Genomic DNA, 20,808 nt, shown 5'->3' with positions numbered 1-20,808 from the left:
GGGGGAAATAAGTATATGTGTACACGGGATGTATTACATATTATTATGGTGGCGGTGGTGGCGAGACGGTACCTATACGTATTATATTATTATGTGCATCACACATTCAGTCAGACGTCAGTACTCGGTAATGGTCGTGTTGCCCACAGGTATGGCCGTTCGCACTGTAGCGTCCTTTGACCGGTCGCCGTCACGTGTTGTTCGGTACCGGTTCGCCGCTGCCGCCGCCGCCGCCGTGTGCGTCGCGCTTTGCGCGTTATTGGCGCAGACCACCGCCGCAGCAGATCACGAGTCGTCGTCCAGCGGATGCGCTCCAAAGGTAAAAAAAACCACTTCCGTCCACAGGGTTCCCGGGAAACCTCCGACGTCCGGCAGACGAGGAACATTCCGCCGTCGTATCATCGTATTTGCCCCTCTTTCCACCCTCTAAAACCCTCGCGCGTCACGGGACGTATATGGTCGGTAGAATCTTACGCCTAATATTCCAATATGATTATCTGTGCAATGGAATTCTGTTGGTTAATATACGCTTTTTTGGCCTCGTCGACGTATCGGAATTATAGGTAGGTACATATAGTACAGTCGCACGTTCACGTTTACGATGTCAATATAATATTATACCGGGGCGGCGGGGTCGTCATCCATCATTTGGGCGATAGGAATCGGGCGGAGACTCAAATTTTCGACGATCCTGTACATTATTTTGCGTGTTAAACGCGTAAGTATGAATATGACGTGTGCGAGAGTGTGCCGTCTAAGTGTGTAATCGCTGAAAAGGACGTGTCTCTTTTATGAACCAATTGAATACTATACACGTTACACTATAAACACATAAGTATTCTTATGTATATACGACATGCGTGTTATGCGTGTACAACGTGGTACTCATATTATATATATATATATGTAGACTGAGCAATAAAAAGCAATTGGTACAAACGTACGTACACGCGTTGGCGAGCAATAATAAAAAATAACGCGAACTAGTGTACACGAAAAGTTTTTGTAATTTTTATCGGAATAACTCGTGGAATGTGGCCTTTGACCGCGCGTCTGTGACGTTTTACGTTTTCATATTATTATACCAAAGGTCCTATAGGTAACATTATATTGTCGTAGGTATGCACACGTCCGCACGCGCTCGTACACGCATAAACGTATTATATTTAAAATAATATTTGTTTTAAATCACACACGAACGCAAGAGTCGATGACTGACGAGTACAATGACGGGTATGATAGTCGATGTCGACGACGACGAATGATTATAATTTTATGTTGTACTGTTATGAATCATCGACGTTGTGCAGGTCATCGATTTGAATTTATTAAAATAATATTACTAAATCAACGATAGTTAGAATTTGTTTAATGTATACGATTTGCATAATGCGGATAATTACGTAGTAGTTCTTTTTAAAACCATTAAAGATACCTACCTACCCAAGACAAAACAAAATGTGTATCTAACTAATACCTATTACCCCGTTGTGCGTTAACGGCGACCGTATAGACTATAGAGTATAGGAAATAAAAAGTTACATAGTGGCAACGCAACATCAAACTCTTGTACCTGTATGTATGTATATATATATTTATATATATATCTATAAAAAAATATCGTTCTCATTTATGTGTTTCTTGTTTTAAAACGCACTTAAAAATTATATTATTTATATTGTACTGGGTGAATCGTTGACCGGCGGTGACCCTGTGGTACCGGTACCTAACCTGTTGCACCGGTATATTATTTCCCGACTGATTAACGATTAACGGCCTAATAAAAGTATAAGTACCTATAGGTATGTAAAGATGTTCTTATACCGTTTGTTATCGTTTGAGCGTATATACAATACATATATACACAATAATTATTGCACATGGACTACATAAATTAATCATCATCACGTCTTAAAGGTTATCGAGTTGGCATTGACCTTGAATCCGTGAATTTTTTCTACGCGTACCTATTGATTTTTTCTTAACTCTAAAATTTCACGTTATAGTGTTTGATGCTGTCAAATTCGGTTTTTTAAAAACGGTCGTTATCGTTATAAGTTATTATAGTACCTATATTTAACGTATTTGAAAATTGTAATTTTATTACAATTTTATCAAATCAAGAAATAGATAGTCAAATATTATAATAACTTAATATATATATTTTTCATCAATTATGTTGATAATCGTATTATTTTTTTTGATAAAAATACAAGAACATAAAATATTTCAATTCAAAAATCGACTAAGTTCATAAAACAATACTATAGAGGTATTGTTTTAGCTTAAAAAATGTATATATTTTCAAGAACTAAGAAATATTTTGTATATAATTTAAATTTTGGAACCAAATGAAATATACATTTCATTTAATGATTTTATGTACATCTTAAAATGTATAAGCAGCTTAGGAGAAACAGGTTTAAAAAATATGGTTGATTGTATTTGTTGTCACAAACTCGTATTATAATTTAATACGATGTACACGAATCACCATAAACATTAAGTTTTTATTGATACAATTATTCAATAAGATGTTTTATAGAAAAATGTATTTATAACTATTGTTTTAGTCATGCAACGCAATCGATCCAAATAAGTTAAACGTACATCTGATCGCTCACACACACGATGACGTGGGATGGCTGAAAACTGTGGATCAGTATTACTATGGCAGTTGGTATCTTTTTAATTGAATGTATTATTATTAATTACCTATAAAATTAAGCAAATTTTTAAATACAATTTACTTTGAAATTGTTATCTTTCTTGTACGTTTATCTATTTTAAAACAATCAACAGATACTATTTATTTTACATAATGACAATACACACTATATTACTATATATAACTATAATATGTAATTAAAACTATGAGATCAATATTTTAATTAGAAAATGAAAAGTTTATAAAAAACTATGGTTTATAAACTAGTATAAATGGTATAAAACTAATACACCACAGTAGTAATTTTATAATTATTTTTTATATTTACTAAAAAACATAAATAGAATTTTTATTTCTCAACAAAGATTTGTTTAATAATATATTCCATTTATTATGTTAATATAAAATTTAAAACACTGATAATCACAATATTATCATTGAGCACTATTTAAATTGGCAAAAAAAACTGTTAACCTCGAAATGAATGATAATATTCAGTATATTTATGCCCATTTAGTAGTTTGATTTAAATATCGCCGAAATAAAACGAAATAATCAAGTTTTTAGGTTCAAAGTAAATTAATTAAGATAAATTAACATTATAATTAACAGTACATAATTCATATTAGATTTTGCCTATTCCATGAACAAGTTTTAATTAACATTATTTTAAAAGTATAACCGCATTGAATTTTTGGTTAAGTACATGTATTCAGAATTAAAAAAATTGTATTTAATTTATTCAGCGCAGTAATATGGCATACTATTATTATTAAGTCTTTTATTTTTTATTTACATAAAGTTTGCATTAATATTATTATAAATCAAAGTTGAATTTGCTTTAGAAAATTATGTAAACATTAAACACGAACAAAACTAAAGTCGTATAATACAATACTTACCTTCTAACTACACGTCGTTTTGAATTAGTATTATTTGTAAAAAAAAAATCATAGTAATAGTAATATGATATTATGGCATATTCAAACAAAATTTAAATTAAAAATGTTGGATAGATAACGTTATTATTATTGTTGATCAGACGCTATAAATATATCCTTTTTTAATATTGGATTTGATTATTTTTTTTATACATTTATTGTTTTAAACAACTATATTAAGGCATTTTTTTATATCAATTATACAGTTTGGTTAATATTTTAAAACAAGATTTAATAAAATTATTTTTTTTCGTAAACTAATAATAATAATATGTCATAGAATAAGAGCATACTACGTTTATTTATATTTTTAATTTCCCTAAGTATTTTAACATAAAATCTCTCGAGAGGAGTACAGCTTGCTAATAAATCAACACGGTTCATACAGAAATTACTTAATCCTTAAAATAGTAAAAAAAATTATCTAGTCGTATATAGTGCAATTTTTTCGCTGTTATTATTTCAGTAATAATTGATGTACGCATAAATAACTGGCCCAACCATACAAGGTTAATACCTAGGAAGTTTTTTTTACATAAGATAAGTGGTTATAATGCATTACTAATACTTTACAAATCTAATAATAATTCAGTAATATATTTTTACCAAGAATATTTTAATTATTTTTTGATAAGAAATTTCATGAAAGATAAATTTCACAATTTAAACATATAATATTACCTACACTTTGGTGTTTTAGATAAGAATATAAATGATTATCGTAACAATAATGCGACAAGATTAATCATATTTTAGTTTTAATAATTTGTTTTTATTTTAAATACTTACAAAATAAAAACCATTATCATAAATCTATTACCTTGAATAGATAAATTTAAACAACTCAAAAACTACTCATTTTAATTTTAATTTTGATACATCAACATTTTCAGAAAAAATATCTGTAAAATAATTATTTATAGTAGAAAGTGGGGCCAGGGAGGGTTATCACATAACAAATAAAAAATGTTTGCATTTCTTAAGTATGAAAAATAATCTTAAGCATTTTAAAGTATGGTTTTTAATCTATTTAAAAATTCCAAAACAAATCAGATTTTCAATAACAGCATTATTGAAGAAAATAAAGTTAGCATGCTTGGTGAATCACCCTGTAAATTATACTCAATCTATGGTTAGCGTATTAACTTAACAATTAAATCTGAACGATTTCACATGCATATTACGAATAAATTATAATTTAGTTTATACAATAATATACCAAATACCTAGTAACTACCTAATAATTTGCATATAGGCATTATATAAGCATTAATCGGACGTATCTATTGTACTTATTGTAAAATAATCTCAACCCCTAACTTCCCAAATTATAAACGATTATATCCATATGGAATAAATTAACCCTGAAATTGAGTGTATCATGTAAAATAATTTTGTCTGTATGTTAGCTGTAAAATAGGAAGTAATTTATCCATTAGCAACATTAAAATTGGTTACTTTTTTGTCTAATGAAATTTTATTTTTTACAAGGTAACAAAGCGCATGCACCCTACGGTGTGCAATACATCTTGGACTCGGTTGTTTCCGAACTGCTGAAAAACAAAAACCGAAAGTAAAAATCATTTTTTTAAATTTTTAAATTTTGGTATTATACGTAGATTACTCGGAATTGATTAAAAACGGATTCATTCAAGTTTGTAATATTTATGTATAATTTTTTTACCAGATTTGTTTTTGTGGAAACTGCGTTTTTGTGGCGTTGGTGGGAAGAACAAGACGAGTGGAACCGAAATAGCTTAAAGATGCTAGTGAACGAAGGTCGGTTACAACTGTTGCACGGTGGATGGGTGATGAGCGATGAAGCGGTCCCTCATTATTCAACCCTTATCGATCAGATGACTTTGGGCCTTAAGTAAGCGCTACTAATGTGTTATAGCGGTTGAATATATCTGAATATTATAATGTATAGGTTATAAAAGGTATATTGCGTTCTCTTGTGTGTTTAAATAACGATTTGTCGTGTAGGGAAGTTATAGATGGTTGCTGTTGATTGTTGCGCCAAGAATGGGGTTATTTAATAATTTGTATTTTACTTCACACAAAATAATTAAATTTTAATAATAATATTTTTTTTTTGGTTTCTAAAATTATTTATAGTTTTTTAAAGACTCGTTTTTATTACATAATTTCATAAAAATAACTTTATAATATCACACCGTGTGCTCAGTTATTTCATAGGTATAGATTATTGTCTTATATTTTAGGTTCTTAAACGATACGTTTGGAGAGTGTGCTCGGCCTCGTGTGGCATGGCAAATTGATCCATTTGGTCATTCAAGCGAAGTGGCTGCTGAATTTGCTGAAATGGGTTTTGATGGATTGGTTTTGGGCCGAATAGATCACGAAGACATAGCTCTTAGAAAAAGTCAGAAAACAATGGAAATGGTATGGAGACCGGACGTCAATATAGGTGATCACATGCATTTTACTAAAATAATAATATTTTAATTTAATTTATGTTTGTAAAAATATAAAAGTTATTTGCCAGACTTATTTTTCGTCACTATATATTATTATATCATTTTCACTAAGCCCCGAAAGGTGTCAAAAATGTATTATGGTTAAAGAAAATTCAGTTATATGATATATATTTTTTAATTTATGTAAAAACAAACTAACGTTTATATTAATAAAACAATATTAATTATAATACAAACTCAATTAAAAAAAAAAAAAAAAACAATATAATTAGGTAAATTAAATAATTTTTTTTTTTGCATTTTAAATTTGTATAATATTATTTACATTATTATACGTTATTATTCTATTGATTAATACTTTATTATCAGCAATAATTTGATATAGTTATATTTATGTTTTTCAATGTCAATATTAGATTAAATATAGTTTCATTATTTAATTATAGAGATTACACATAGGCGTATTACATTTACGTTATTTTATTTGACGGATAACATTATGTTAAATGGTAATTTTATAACTATATACATTTAATAATGATTTAATATCATTATTTTTGTTAATATATTAATACAATTTTATCCAATATGACAAAATTTTGCTAAAAACTCCAAAATAAGCTATAACTAATGTACAAGTATAAAAGATATTATATATATATATATATATATTTTTTATTATCTATACAATGTGTAGGTGAGATCCATACCAATTAACTTTGAGTGCCTTCACCATTACTATTATACATAAATTATGAATACCTATATTATACATTAATTAATTTTAGTTTTTCTAAGACAAATTAAAAATGATACTTTTGCCTGTTTCTTATTTTACGAGTTAAACTACTTTTGTTTCTGTACCACGCGGAAAACAATTTTGTTCTTATTTCTCGCATTCACTATACTTTAAAGTTTGAATACGTTTTTGTAACTAATATCATTTAAACAAATAACCCAAATCAATTGGTAATTTATAAACTTCTATCGACGTATAAAAATTTTTCGGACAAATAACATATATGTTTTCATACTTGTTTTTATAGTAAAAGTTTGAGGAGGATTATCTAGATTTGATCATTTTATATTAAGAATATAGGTTCGCTGAAGTTAAAGTTTAAAACATTGTTGAAAGTGTTACAGAAATATTACTCATTTTTTATTATTTTAAATTCCAACAAAACATCTCGTAAAAAATCACATCAAATTGGTTATTTTTAATTCAGCAGATTAAACAAATATTTCAACATCGAAGTCATTATTTAAAAAAAGTAAACAATTAATACTGAATAAATCATATTTATTATCGTAATTTGTAATTGTAATTAAAAATTATTAAATATAATTTAATTTGTTTTGGTTAGTTGGTTTATTAACAAAGAGCATATTTAACAAAAAAATTATTCTTACGTCTTTAAAAATTCTTTTAAATGTAATTAATTTTAAATCAGTTATAATATAAACACTTTTATAATATTAAATCAAGTTAAAATACAATTATTAAGTTTCATAAAATATTTATCGACGACAAAAGTTTTTGAGCGAATTATATATATTATTTTCTACGGTTTATTTCGCGCGATATGCTAAATTAATGGTTTATAAATCCCTGTAGGACAAGGTGGTGAATTGTTTACAAGTGTTTTATACAACTTATACGTTGCCCCCGAAGGATTTTGTTTTGATGCATTTTGCAACGATGATCCCATTTTGGACAACCCAAAACTACACGGATACAACGTCAATGCAAAAGTAATAATTACACCTAATGGACGTATATATTATAATAACCTGTGCATTGATAATTAATGAATTGAATAATATTTTATTTCTCTGGAAGGTAGAAAACTTTGCAAATCACGTCCAGCGATACGCTTCGGCATTCAAAACGAATAATATCATGATGACCATGGGTGGTGATTTCTCTTATTCGGTGGCGTCGTCGTGGTTCAGAAATATGGACAAATTAATCAAGTACAATGATTTTTTCGCATATGCAAGCAATATTGATCTCAACTTAAACGCATATTATGTATCAAGGGCGTCTCTGGCCCTGTTTTTAGGGGGGGCGACTTTTACACAATTTTAAAAAAAAAAAACAATAATATAAGTATACAAGCCATGGAAATTGTTCAAAATGGTTATACATCAAAAACCGTTTTTCTTTTTTTCCCTGTTTTTTATGAATTGAAAACGGATATTTAAAGCTTAGGGGGTGGTTTCCACTTATTTTCCAAAAATTTTATTTTAACAGTATCTTCAATAACACGTGATGAATTAATATAATGACCGATATCATTACTAATAACTAATGAGGAAATATCATTTTCTACCTCAATATTACTAGTAGTTACTTTATTATAAGTTGTTGTTGACGCTGATATTACCTCGGATATTACAACTGTATCATCGGCATCCGCAGTTACCACTGTAGAATTGGAACTATTGTTCTTTTTTTTATTACAAAACTCTAAGAGCGTAGACTGTTTTCGTTTATTCATTTTAAAAACGTACCTATATTATTGACATTCACACAAAACTTATTAGTCTATATAATATTAACCAATAACTACATTGTAATACACAACCGTCAACAGCGTTAACCAGATGATAAACGACAAATATAAACTGTATGATAAATTGATAACCACTAATCACAATTACAATCACGATATTTCTAACCGTCATAGACCAGCTTCTGTTAACCATAGACTTCTCACTGTCTAGTGCGATAAACAAAATTTAAAATTATTTAACTATATATTTTGTGTACATTTTGTGTATCATAATTCATAAGTCGTCATATTATTACGAAAATATTAAAATAATAAAAAGAAAAAAAAACAGAGGCTCAGGGGGGCGATCGCCCCATCGCCCCCCCCCAAAAAAAAAAAAAAAAATACGCCCTTGTTATGTATATGTAGTAGTTTGAAAAATCGGTCAACATTGATTATCAAAATAATAATAATAATAAAAAACAAAATTTAGTGTACATATTTCGACTATTTAGATGACGCACTCGATACCGTACAAATTATTAATTTGTGATTCTATATTAATTTGTTTTAGACACGTGAATCTATTGAAACCAAATTTGAACGTGTTGTATTCGACACCCGAATGTTATTTGTCCGCTCTGCAAATGTCCAAAAACGTTACTTGGCCCCTCAAGGATTCGGATGATTTCTTCCCATACGCACACGACGAACATTCATATTGGACGGGGTACTTTACGTCGCGGTCCAATTTGAAGTACATGATTTGCAAGGCCAACAACCTACTACAGGCAAGTATATTATAATACATAAAGTATAAGCAACACATCATATTGTTATAGTGGTAATAGATTTAAAACGAAAATGTATAATATATTGACCAGTGGTAATCCCAATTAGGCAGTAAAACAAATCGGTACGATACTCGGAGGAGAGCTCAACGAGCACGTGCAAATGTTAGCTATCGCCGTTGCGCAGTCACAACATCACGACGCCATCACGGGTACGGAAAAACAACATGTGTCTGACGACTATGCCCTTTACCTAGATGAAGGGATAGGAGAGACGCAAAAAGTGTTGACGGCTGCTTACAGGTATACCATGACCATTTGTCATAGCTTGTATACCATTTAACTTTATATAGGTGTTTGTAATATGATATTGTGATTGGTTAAAGTACAAATATATACCCACAAATGAGTCGAAGTAAAGGATTGAATTATACTCTTTAGTAGTTGAACAGTATTACCTATTTTCTTTGATTACTAAACCACATTGATCGCTTTATTCCGCAATTTACTGAAGAGACAAATAAATAAATTCGTTGAAAAAATAACAACTAAATTGTATAAGTTATAGTATAATAAGACCATTTAAAATATTTGTTAACAACATTATATAGCGTATTAATAGTGAATACCTAATTTATGAAAATCATATCATAGATAACTAGTCGTAAAAAAAAAAATAGAAAACTTTATTGAACAAAATCGGTCATAATAAGCAAGAATACTGAATTTTTTGTATTAAAAAGATTGTTATGCAATGATTGAAAATATCACCATGTTTGTTTGTCTATTCCAATATATTTGTTTGTATCTATTTCTGTTGAATATTTTGTACCCGACTACATAATATTATTCGATCTCAGTTCTGAATGAAATTAAATTCAAACTGTTCGGAATCTGAATTATATTTATTGTGGCATGCAATGTCATGTTAAATAACTTAGAATTTAAAATTTAAATTTGTTTAAAAAAATGTAAGCCTTGACTTCAAAATGTAACATCCGAAATTACATTATTAAATGAAAAAAATAACTAGTAAATTTGGTATGTGTATGAAATATACAATATAATAATATAAATATAATTCATATAATTAAAGTGGTATAATATTGAAAATTAAACGGTTAATATTTAATAAAAGTATAAACGTGTTATTGAATTTTAGTTTAAAGTAGGCACCTACACCGACATATCGTACATATTTAGTTTCAATTAATTTAATATTCATCGAGTATTCACTTCATTTTCAAATAAATAATATTGATTTTGTATTTCTCGTGTACAGAATAATTGGTTCAAGTTTATTTGTACGTAAGTTGAACAATGTTATACAAGTATTTATCAATTAAACTTATAGTTTCTGATTATAATTTAAGTAAAACGTGTACCGTATTGTTAATATCCATTAATTACATATTTGGTGATTTATTTAGCGTATCACTTGAACGGATTAATTAATTTTTACTTTTACTTTGATTTTCAGTTTGAAATTTTTATAATATAATAATATTATTTATTTTTATCGTCACAATGAATTTTTATGTTTTATAAAATATAATGATAATAGCAATATTTTTAAATTTCATGTTTTGAAGAATGTTACACTCAACGAACCGGAAACCAATATTTTATCATCTATACTAGTTTAAAAGCTTAGTTAACAAAATTTGAGCAGTTGATAAATACTTCTTGAATTTTTTGCCAAACTTGAATGCTTATAACACTTATGATAAAAATATAATGATTTTAATATCCGATGTTTACTCATAAACATTAGTCAGCTAGTTCAGTATGAGTATATAGAATTAAAAATGTGAGTTTTATTATAAAAAAAAAAACCAAGTAAACCGTTATCGTAATTACAAATGTCTAATCAAAATGTAAACATATTATTATTATGATTTATAATAACAAACTTAAACCATACAATGGAAAAATCACAATAACTTACTGTCCGACAACATTATTATAGCGGTAATAATTTATGACAGTGTACAAATGTATTTATATTTATAATACTAATACACATATACATTATACATAGATAACAGGGACAGCTATAATGTTACGTGTTTTATAGAATATAATTAATCATTATGTTCGTATATTATAAGTACGCATGTTGAAAAGTACACGTTATAAATCATACTATGGTCTTACAGAAAATGGTTTGGAAAGGAGTTTCCCGAACAGCAGTATTGCAAAATGCTCAATATCAGCGAGTGTGATGTTTCCGAGAACAATTCTAAATTCGTGATCACTCTGTACAACCCATTATCGCGCGCTGTTACCACGCCTGTCCGCATTCCCGTGAAGTACGCAGATTACAAGGTTACCGGTCCGAATGGTAACAACAATTTAAACTACAGCAGCTACACAGATTTGATTATTTTCGCACACCCAACTTAAACGATGCTGATCACGCATATGTTTGGATTTTCAGGGGCCAACGTGCCGTACGAATTGGTGTTTTTGCCTGGTCAGATTTTCCGACTGGGAGGCCGTACCTCGAACGCCACGCACGAGCTAGTATTTATTGCTAGCGAAGTGTCCCCATTAGGATTAGTCAACTATCATGTGGAGAGAATTAACGAACCAGAACCCCCACCGAGACCGACGCCACACAATAGCACAGAGGAAGTGACGATAGAAAACGGGGTATAACAACAATAACAATAAATACATTTCAAATTAAACTAATAACTTTTACGATATATTATAATTTATAATTATTTTATGCGTGTCGTTATACGCATTTTATACATAATATATATTATATAATTATACCTTCGTACCGTTTTTTATTTCTTCCGATTTGACAAATCTGTAGAAATTGAAAATAGGTTTTAACGGTACCAGCGGACTAGTTCAGTGGATAGAGCAAAACGGCACAAGACATCAATTGCAGCAAAATTTTTTTTTCTACGAGTCGATGAAAGGTTATAATTTCAACGCCGATAACCGTGCCAGCGGAGCTTACATTTTTAGACCCACTAAAAACCAACCGACAGTTATATCTGAAAAAATCAATTTGACAATTTACCGAGGTATTATAATGGTTACCTTCGTTAATACTTATGTAGCCATACATATACAATTCGGCCTAAAGCGGCAAAGTGCTATATATATTATATGTAATTTTTTTCAGGCAAAAACGTGCACGAAGTACACCAGTCTTTTAGTTCTTGGCTTAGTCAAGTAGTTAGGATTTATGATCAACAAGAATCAATTGAATTCGAATGGCTCGTCGGACCCATTCCTATTATGTGAGTAAAAAAAAAAAACAATAATGAAAAATTGAAAATTGTAAATACTTAAAAAACAGTTGATTATTACAAATATATTTCTGTATTAAATGTATACTGTATTAAATCATTTTTTTAAATTCATTATTTTTAATATTTAATAGTTTACATTATAATAATGTTTTTGATAGCCTATAATACGATGCAAACAATTTACAATTATTATTAATGCAAAAATGTACGTGACTGTATATAATGTTATTATTTATTAATACACTTTGATGAATTATTAACATATGTTAGTTTGATTGATTATGTAGGGAATGGATCGGAAAAGAAGTCATTACAAAATATACAACCAAAATAGCGTCGAACGGTACGTTTTATACGGACTCTAATGGAAGGAGGTGGATGAAAAGGAAACGGAATCAACGTTCTTCTTGGAATTTAACCCTAACTGAACCCGTTGCATCTAATTATTATCCAATTACTTCAAGCATAGCAATCAGGGACGCTATTCACCAAGCCACAATAATAACCGATCGGCCTCAGGGCGGTACTAGCATCGAGGATGGCACATTGGAACTTATGGTAAATTGTTAACAAGCTGTTCACTGTTAAATATTACTATGCTATTTATATTATACGGTCTGCACTTGTGCAGAACATTTTATAAATTATAATAATTTGCCGGTGAATGATTAAAATTCACAATTATTTTATGTTAGATAAAAAGTCAATCCAAATGATCAAATATCGTTTTACGATTCAACGTGATAATTATTTTAAACGATGATAATATTATTATAATACTTTTCGTTTTACCTGCGTTGAATATCAAAAATTCACAGACTCAAAATATTTTAAAATGTTCATATACATTGCAGTTGTCATATACATTGTCATCTGTCCATATATACCTATACGTATTCTTATATTACAGCTTCATCGTCGACTATTGTACGACGACAGCCAAGGGGTTAGCGAACCATTGGATGAGAATCAATACGGCGAAGGCATGGTGACTAGGGGAAAACACATATTACACTTTAACGAGTTAGATAAGGCTGCCAAAGCTCACAGGCTGTCGGCACTCCATACAGTCATGCAACCTGTTGTTACACTGGCACCAACTCACATGGAAAGTAACGAATGGGTTTCAAAGTTCAGTGCAACGGTAAGATCTATTAGCGTTGCTAATTGCATTTTAAATGCTTCTCCTCACCTATCTAATACACACATTTGGTATTCGCAGTATAAATTGTTGAACAATTCATTACCATTAAATATACATCTTTTGACTTTGGAACATTGGAGAAAAGATCAAGTTTTATTGAGAATTGAACATATATTTGAGAAAGACGAAGATAGATTTTTATCTCTACCTGAAACCGTGCATCTTCAAGTAAGTACCAAACTTATTGATTAAAAATAATATTTATTTTAATTGGAACAACATTTTTTTTTTTTTTACAATATAACAATATTATTGTATCATTATAAGTTATTGATGAAATCATTTATTAATTTAAATTGCTTACTAACGTACTTCAAAAAATAATACTTAAAGTTTACATATTTTTATACAATACAGATTTTTTTTTAGATAACAACAATTTTGTAATTAGCTACTAAATGTACTGCATTCAGAATATAATATAAAAAATAATTAATATTATACTATATTATATTATATTATGTGGTTATAACAATAACTCATGAAAGGAAAATCAAATTGAATAAAATATTTCAGTAGATACGTTTTTTAAGAAGTATTCAATTGATTTGAAACTGAACAGATAGTACGTATAACAAAGATTTAAAGACCTATTTAAGATAGATAAATTGTTTTGGATATTTATTGGGAATGCATATGTTGATAGGTACTAAAATTAATGATCGACTTATACGAACAATCATTAGTTTAGTATACAGTTTAATATAAATATTTTTTTCCAAGCAGTATATTCTTACATACAATCTAGGTACTTCCGCTAAGCACTAGTATACAACTTGAGCATTTTATGTATAACTAGGTCGTCTTTAAATCATGTTTATCAGTAAAATGTAAACAATGCATTATTGAAAATATGAAATCGATATTATTTTTATCCTGCATAAGACGTCTTTTCAACAATACAATTGTTAATATCCTTCTATAATAGACATATTTTAAAAAGTTTTCACCACCATAATATCCATGATTTATTTTCTTTTATACATTTAGCCCATAAAAATATTAAAAATTCTATAGTCAATAGCTTTTTCTAGATTTAAAAACGTAAGTAGACAAGTAGTTGATAGCCACTAGTCAAGTACAATTTTAAATTTTAATTACACAAAACGTAAACTGATTTACACGTTGTCTCAGCGCTACACTTTAATGATATTATATATACTCTTCAATAATAAACTTAGTTAGCAACATGTAAGATTTGGTTTTGTAGTTCTGTTTTTAAAACAAATGACAGTTCTGTATTAATTAAAATATCTGAGCTTATAATATAGTGTTTTTTAAAAGGATTACGCTCTATTATAATTAACTAAAAGATATAAATGATCAAAGGGAGTAAATAAGTAAAAAAAAACTGAACAAAAAGATAAAACTATTTGAAAAGTCATTTACGGTATATAAATAAGTACACGGTTTACGATTTTAAACAATGTTTTAATATAATATCTTGGTATCTGTAATAATTTTTTTACGAAAGAAGCATAATTCTTAATATTTTTCACAAGTAAATTCTAATTAGGAAATTATATATTCTTAGACACAACTGCTGACATTATATTATCGTTTCCGCTCAGAATCGTTTTTCGTAGACAACGATTTATCATTTAAATTCGAATTCATAATTATTACATAAATGGTAGTTACTAATTCGATAAAGAGCCGCACCTAAAACCTAATATATAAAAAATAGACTTCCTTAGTTTTTTTTATAATTATTAGGTATTTATTAGACGTGTAACGCACTATTATAATATCAGCACAATGCAACGTAGATAAACACAAAACATCTAGGCTGGCTTATTCATGCTGTATACTAGCATTGATGATGTACATACTTGGATGTACTTTTACATAATTTAAATATCTAATTTACATAGTATTTAAAATTTTTGGGAACGTATAGTCATCACACGGTCTAGTCGAAAATTATAGATAATTAATTAATTCTTAAGTTAAGAAGCTTAAAAAAAATATTAACTAGCTAATGTTTATCTTTTCTATGCATGTAGATTATACACTGTATGAATTAGACTGTTATATACCTCAAGTAAAAATTAATGCTGGACAAATCACCTTGGATTAAATTATAATTATACGCACGATAAAAATTTAACTGTATATTTTATTAGGTGAATGTGAATTACCAAGTATAAATATTATACAGGTTAAGAACAATTTTTTATTTAACAAATTATTCGAAATTGTTTTTTTTTTTAAGAACAATCCGAATTTTTATTAATGTAAGCTAATAAGCTGAAAGTAGTGATTAAATCGATTGTCCGTGATTATAGACCATATACTTAGTGACATAATATTATACTGATACTAACTATTTAGTATTAAGCACTGGTAATTTTACTTAATTTGGTTACAGAACACTAATTTTACCTATTACTTAATGTATTAGCTATCTATAATTACTATGCTATTATAATCATAAATAACTAGGTATATATTTTGGTGTACTTATTTAAATATACGATATACCAAATATACCAATAGTATATTTTATAATGTAAATCAACATAATTAAAAACAATGCAAACCGCTCTAAAAACCTAAACGTTCCAAAACTAATTACACTATTTAAATTATCAATAATATGGATTAAACCATTACACATTTATAATAAATTCACCTAACCAAAAAAAAAATCTAAAATGTCAGTAATAATAATAATAAGAATAAATAATACTCAAAAATTTTATAAATTGAAAATTGTCGTCCAATTTCACAAACTTTGAATATTGCTAAATCTTTTGAAAAAAAAATATATTTAAAAGAAAGTATTAATACCTACCTTAATTATTTTCTTTAATTTATTCCGTTCAGATTAATTCCTGATAAAAAGCACTGAACATAACAAGTAATTTTAACCGTATCAAACTATATTTATAAATCCTTAGGTAAAAAAAAATGTGCAACTGTTTATTATAGGATCTAGCAAAAGCACTTAATAATGTATATTATAAAATATTACATTTTAACAAATTTGGTATTAAAGAGACGTCTTCAAATTTATTAAGTTTATACACTGAAAAAAAAAAAATAACACGATCAAATTAGCAATAAATTAAGTCAAGAAACTTCAATAATACATGGTGTACCTCACGGAACTACTCTATCATTCACGCTCATTAATATATATATATATCACATATAAACCAAATAAATAATTTGAACACATACGAACTATTTATATAGACAATGTAGTATTTTTTATTATTTTATTGAAGGCCAGTTCATAAGTATTAGGTATTATTTTGATAATGTATTTAACTATCTATACACAACGACTTGACTAAAATCCAAAAATTACTATGTGATGATAATTTATTCCTTAGGAAAAACTTACAGTTTATCATATTTCATAGTTAATTATAATTAACTAAATAAAGTCTAAATAATATGTATTATGACAATGTATGTTTAAATCAAAATATTAAACCTATATATATTTTAAATAATTGTAAAAGTAGTTAAAAACTGTAAACATTTGTTTCATTATTATAAACGGAATGACCAAATAGATATTTTTAACAAATAAATAAATAAAAATTAATGTATGCTTTCAAAATTATATTTTATAATCTAAGAAAAGAGTAATGTAGTAACGTAGTGTAATAGAATCTATAATTCATTATGGTGTTTAAGTATAGGAATGATTCGGTTGGGTATACAAAAACAATTATACAATCTTTAAAATATAATGTCAATAATTGTTTAAAAAAAAACTCGAGACATCACACAAAATATTTGTATGGCAAAATGAATGTACTATTGATAAAAAAAATATATTCTACAAACCTTATGTACTTAACATTATCAAAAATATATATTTGTTTAAACTGAACATGAATATAATACTAGACAAATATTTTTTATGAAAGCACCAACCATGCACACAAAACTAACTTCACGTACACATTTGGGTACGTTAGTCCAAAAATCTATGATATATTATCATAAGAAATTCAATGGAGTAACTTTTTTAAATTTTTTAAAAAAAATTACAATTTGGCTACTGTTTGAGAGCAAGATAATTATGAATATGAAATGTATAGGAGTATTTCATTACGAATTGTTACAAACAATCAGATGAGAATTTTATAAATTATTTATAACTTTAACTTTATTATCTATTTGTACGTTTTTATGTATTAAAATAATATAATATATTAATATGTATCGTATGTATATATATATAAATATATTATTTTTGTTTCTATATTATTCTGTGATATAATATATATTGTATTTAGTAAATATAAGAAATACAATACATATTTATTCATATTGATTATTTGTGTAATATTAATAAATTATAACTATTAAAATGTATTAACTGATCAATTTATAACAATTGTTTCTCTTCATCGTACTTCAAATAACTTTTATACGACTTATATATAATATGGATTTGTGTTTCAAATTGCGAACTTATCCCCTTCCCACATGATTATTATGTTATCGGTAGGAACCATTATCATCTTAGTGAATAAAAAGAAAAAAAATACAATAAAGGTCCACGATATTGTGATAAACACGTCGTGTTTGATGTTCCTATTGTTTGTTATTTTTTCTCCTTGAAAGCGAACTCATTAGGCGTTCGCGACATTGACATTTAAGCACTTCGTTAACTTTTCAAAAACTAATGTAAAATTATTTTAAAACGTGTTTCAGCAATTATTTTCGCAATTGGAGGTATTGGAGTATAAAGAACTGACGTTAAGCGCAAATTTGGCTAAGGCAGATCTAGATCGTTACCGTTGGAACTATAGCGATAAACCGCAACGACCAGAATTAAATGCACCCCTACCAGACAATCTCCTCACACCCATGGCCATTAAAACTTATTTGCTTACGGTGAAACCACGATAATGTACAGATTTGTTTTGAGTTTTATTATTATAACCAAAGACAAAGGAACTGTAAGGAAACTATTAAATTGTTTTGTCTACACATATACATACACATGCGCACAAGAAAAATCAACATATTATAATATATAGGTAAAGTAAATATTATGTTCACAATGAAAAATGTCCGTTGGAAATGAAATGTGATTACTGCGGAAGTAGGCATATACGGCTAATAAAATATTAGTTTTTATTTACTTAATTTAAAAAAGAAGAAAAAATGTAAAGCATACATCCGGAGATAAAATGATGCGAAAAGTTTATTAAAATAATCTCTGGATTTCTCATGAGTCGATATGACACCCGTGTTTCCATATTATTGATGTTTTCTTTTTAAATCTTCACAGCCCCTTTTATTTTTAAATAGTTTGTTATTTTATTAATTTATTTTACTAAATCATACAGCATGACGTTCATCATCATATTATTATTGTAAATTAAAATTGTGAAGTACATGACTGTATGAGACTAATTTTGTAATATTAATTTAATATAGACTTATTGTATGAATTTAATAAAACCATTGTTTGTTTGATGTATATTGTATACAAAATTATATATGTAATAATCCTTTTTAAATAAATATATTTATTTTAGACGAAACTATCCGTACAAACCACACACATAACTGTGTTCCTTTTTTCGCAAGTTTTCAAATAGTATACACAAACGGGTACATTGAGTTTTACATTTATTTTTATGTCCATACACACACCGTGTACACTATAAATTGCTGTTTTTTTTCTTAGGTATATATGTACTACGGTAACGGGACATATTGTACATATGTCATATTGTAATACGCGCATACTGCATATACTTAAATGAGGAGTTGGAAATCAGAATGCGTCCGCCTCGGGAAACAGAATGTTAGTGCTCCTAAAATTAATTTTCCTACAAATCCGGAGCAGTGTCGTCTCTTCTATTGCCGAAATATAAAATTCTGGCTACGATTTAGGTAATTCGTGTATTATTATTATATTACGTTCGTGTATAATCTAATAAAAGAGCACACACACACGCAAGACTATTGGAACAATATTGATTTTATCGCGTAATATTTTTCCATTTGGTATTTAATGTCATTACAAATATTTTTTGTTGAATTTCGTCTTTTGTATTCCGTGTAGCAGCGTGGACTATGCGTTGTTTGTGCGTTGTTACGGTTGTATACCGTACACACCCGTACAATCACAATGTTCACAGAAATAATTATATCATTTTGTTTACATCACAGTGTTTAAACAATAATAATAATTGCGAATGTGGTATAATTGCTTATCGATTAACTATGTGTGTACATGATAGGTTAGGTGTATGCTGCCACACAGGAATGTCATTTGCAAATGAATTTAAACGATCATTCTATAAGTTTCGTTAAAAATGTGCACGATAATATTTCATTATCATATCATATTTGATGTTGTTTTGCTTTAACTTTAATACGAATGTAAACTTTCCATTATTACAAACAATTCACAGCATCTCAATTTTATTATATAACAATAAAACGCAAGAGTAACAAAACCGGAAACTCGAAATAACAGTTTAACTACTTGAGAATATCACCCCTATCTTACGATAATAATAAAGCACGCGTTTACGAACTGGCTGGTACTCATACAAATATAAATCAATGTTAACCCGATACACGAATAACAATAATAACAATAACGCACACTCGCGTATTAGACCACGCGAAAACGGTTTGGCGCACAGTCGTATAATAATATTATGTCGTATAGCTTCTACAGTAATAATAATTAATAATCATTAGTCATAAAGAGCTTATATTTTGCGACTTAGTCGCAGGTATCCGTATTATTTCCCGTGGTATAACGAGATGATATTGATCCACTCACCAATCGCCGAAAAGGCCGTTGACTATACACGCACCGCCATCGTTTGAACGTTAAACGGTACGGATGCCAGGACCTGGGACATTGCCAGGGTAATTCGAACGTCACCGCATTGCTAGGCGAGAGGGACTACCGTTATGTATAGTATTGTATACCAGTACAACAACCACGCGCGTATACGCCTAATCCGACAATGAGTATTTTTTTTTTCCAAAGAG

The 20,808-nt window shown here is 28.3% G+C and overlaps 1 protein-coding gene across 1 annotated transcript; it reads left to right on the top strand.

Moving 5' to 3' along the window:
* Window positions 1-115: 115 nt before the first annotated feature.
* On the top strand, window positions 116-19,258 carry LOC113549259 (lysosomal alpha-mannosidase-like). Its single transcript, XM_026950471.1, has 17 exons — window positions 116-319; window positions 2,574-2,676; window positions 5,101-5,182; window positions 5,297-5,482; window positions 5,835-6,040; window positions 7,666-7,802; window positions 7,891-8,024; window positions 9,120-9,336; window positions 9,446-9,639; window positions 11,496-11,680; window positions 11,777-11,991; window positions 12,164-12,380; window positions 12,482-12,599; window positions 12,899-13,169; window positions 13,522-13,755; window positions 13,834-13,983; window positions 18,496-19,258. The coding sequence occupies exons 1-17, from the start codon at window positions 131-133 to the stop codon at window positions 18,691-18,693; spliced, it is 3,036 nt and encodes a 1,011-aa protein (XP_026806272.1). The 5' UTR covers window positions 116-130; the 3' UTR covers window positions 18,694-19,258.
* The last annotated feature ends 1,550 nt before the right edge of the window (window positions 19,259-20,808 follow it).

Source organism: Rhopalosiphum maidis, chromosome 1 (genome assembly GCF_003676215.2).
Source record: "Rhopalosiphum maidis isolate BTI-1 chromosome 1, ASM367621v3, whole genome shotgun sequence".
Lineage (NCBI taxonomy): Eukaryota > Metazoa > Arthropoda > Insecta > Hemiptera > Aphididae > Rhopalosiphum > Rhopalosiphum maidis.
The sequence above is the reverse complement of the archived record's forward strand: the minus strand, read 5'-3'. Positions and strand labels throughout refer to the sequence as shown.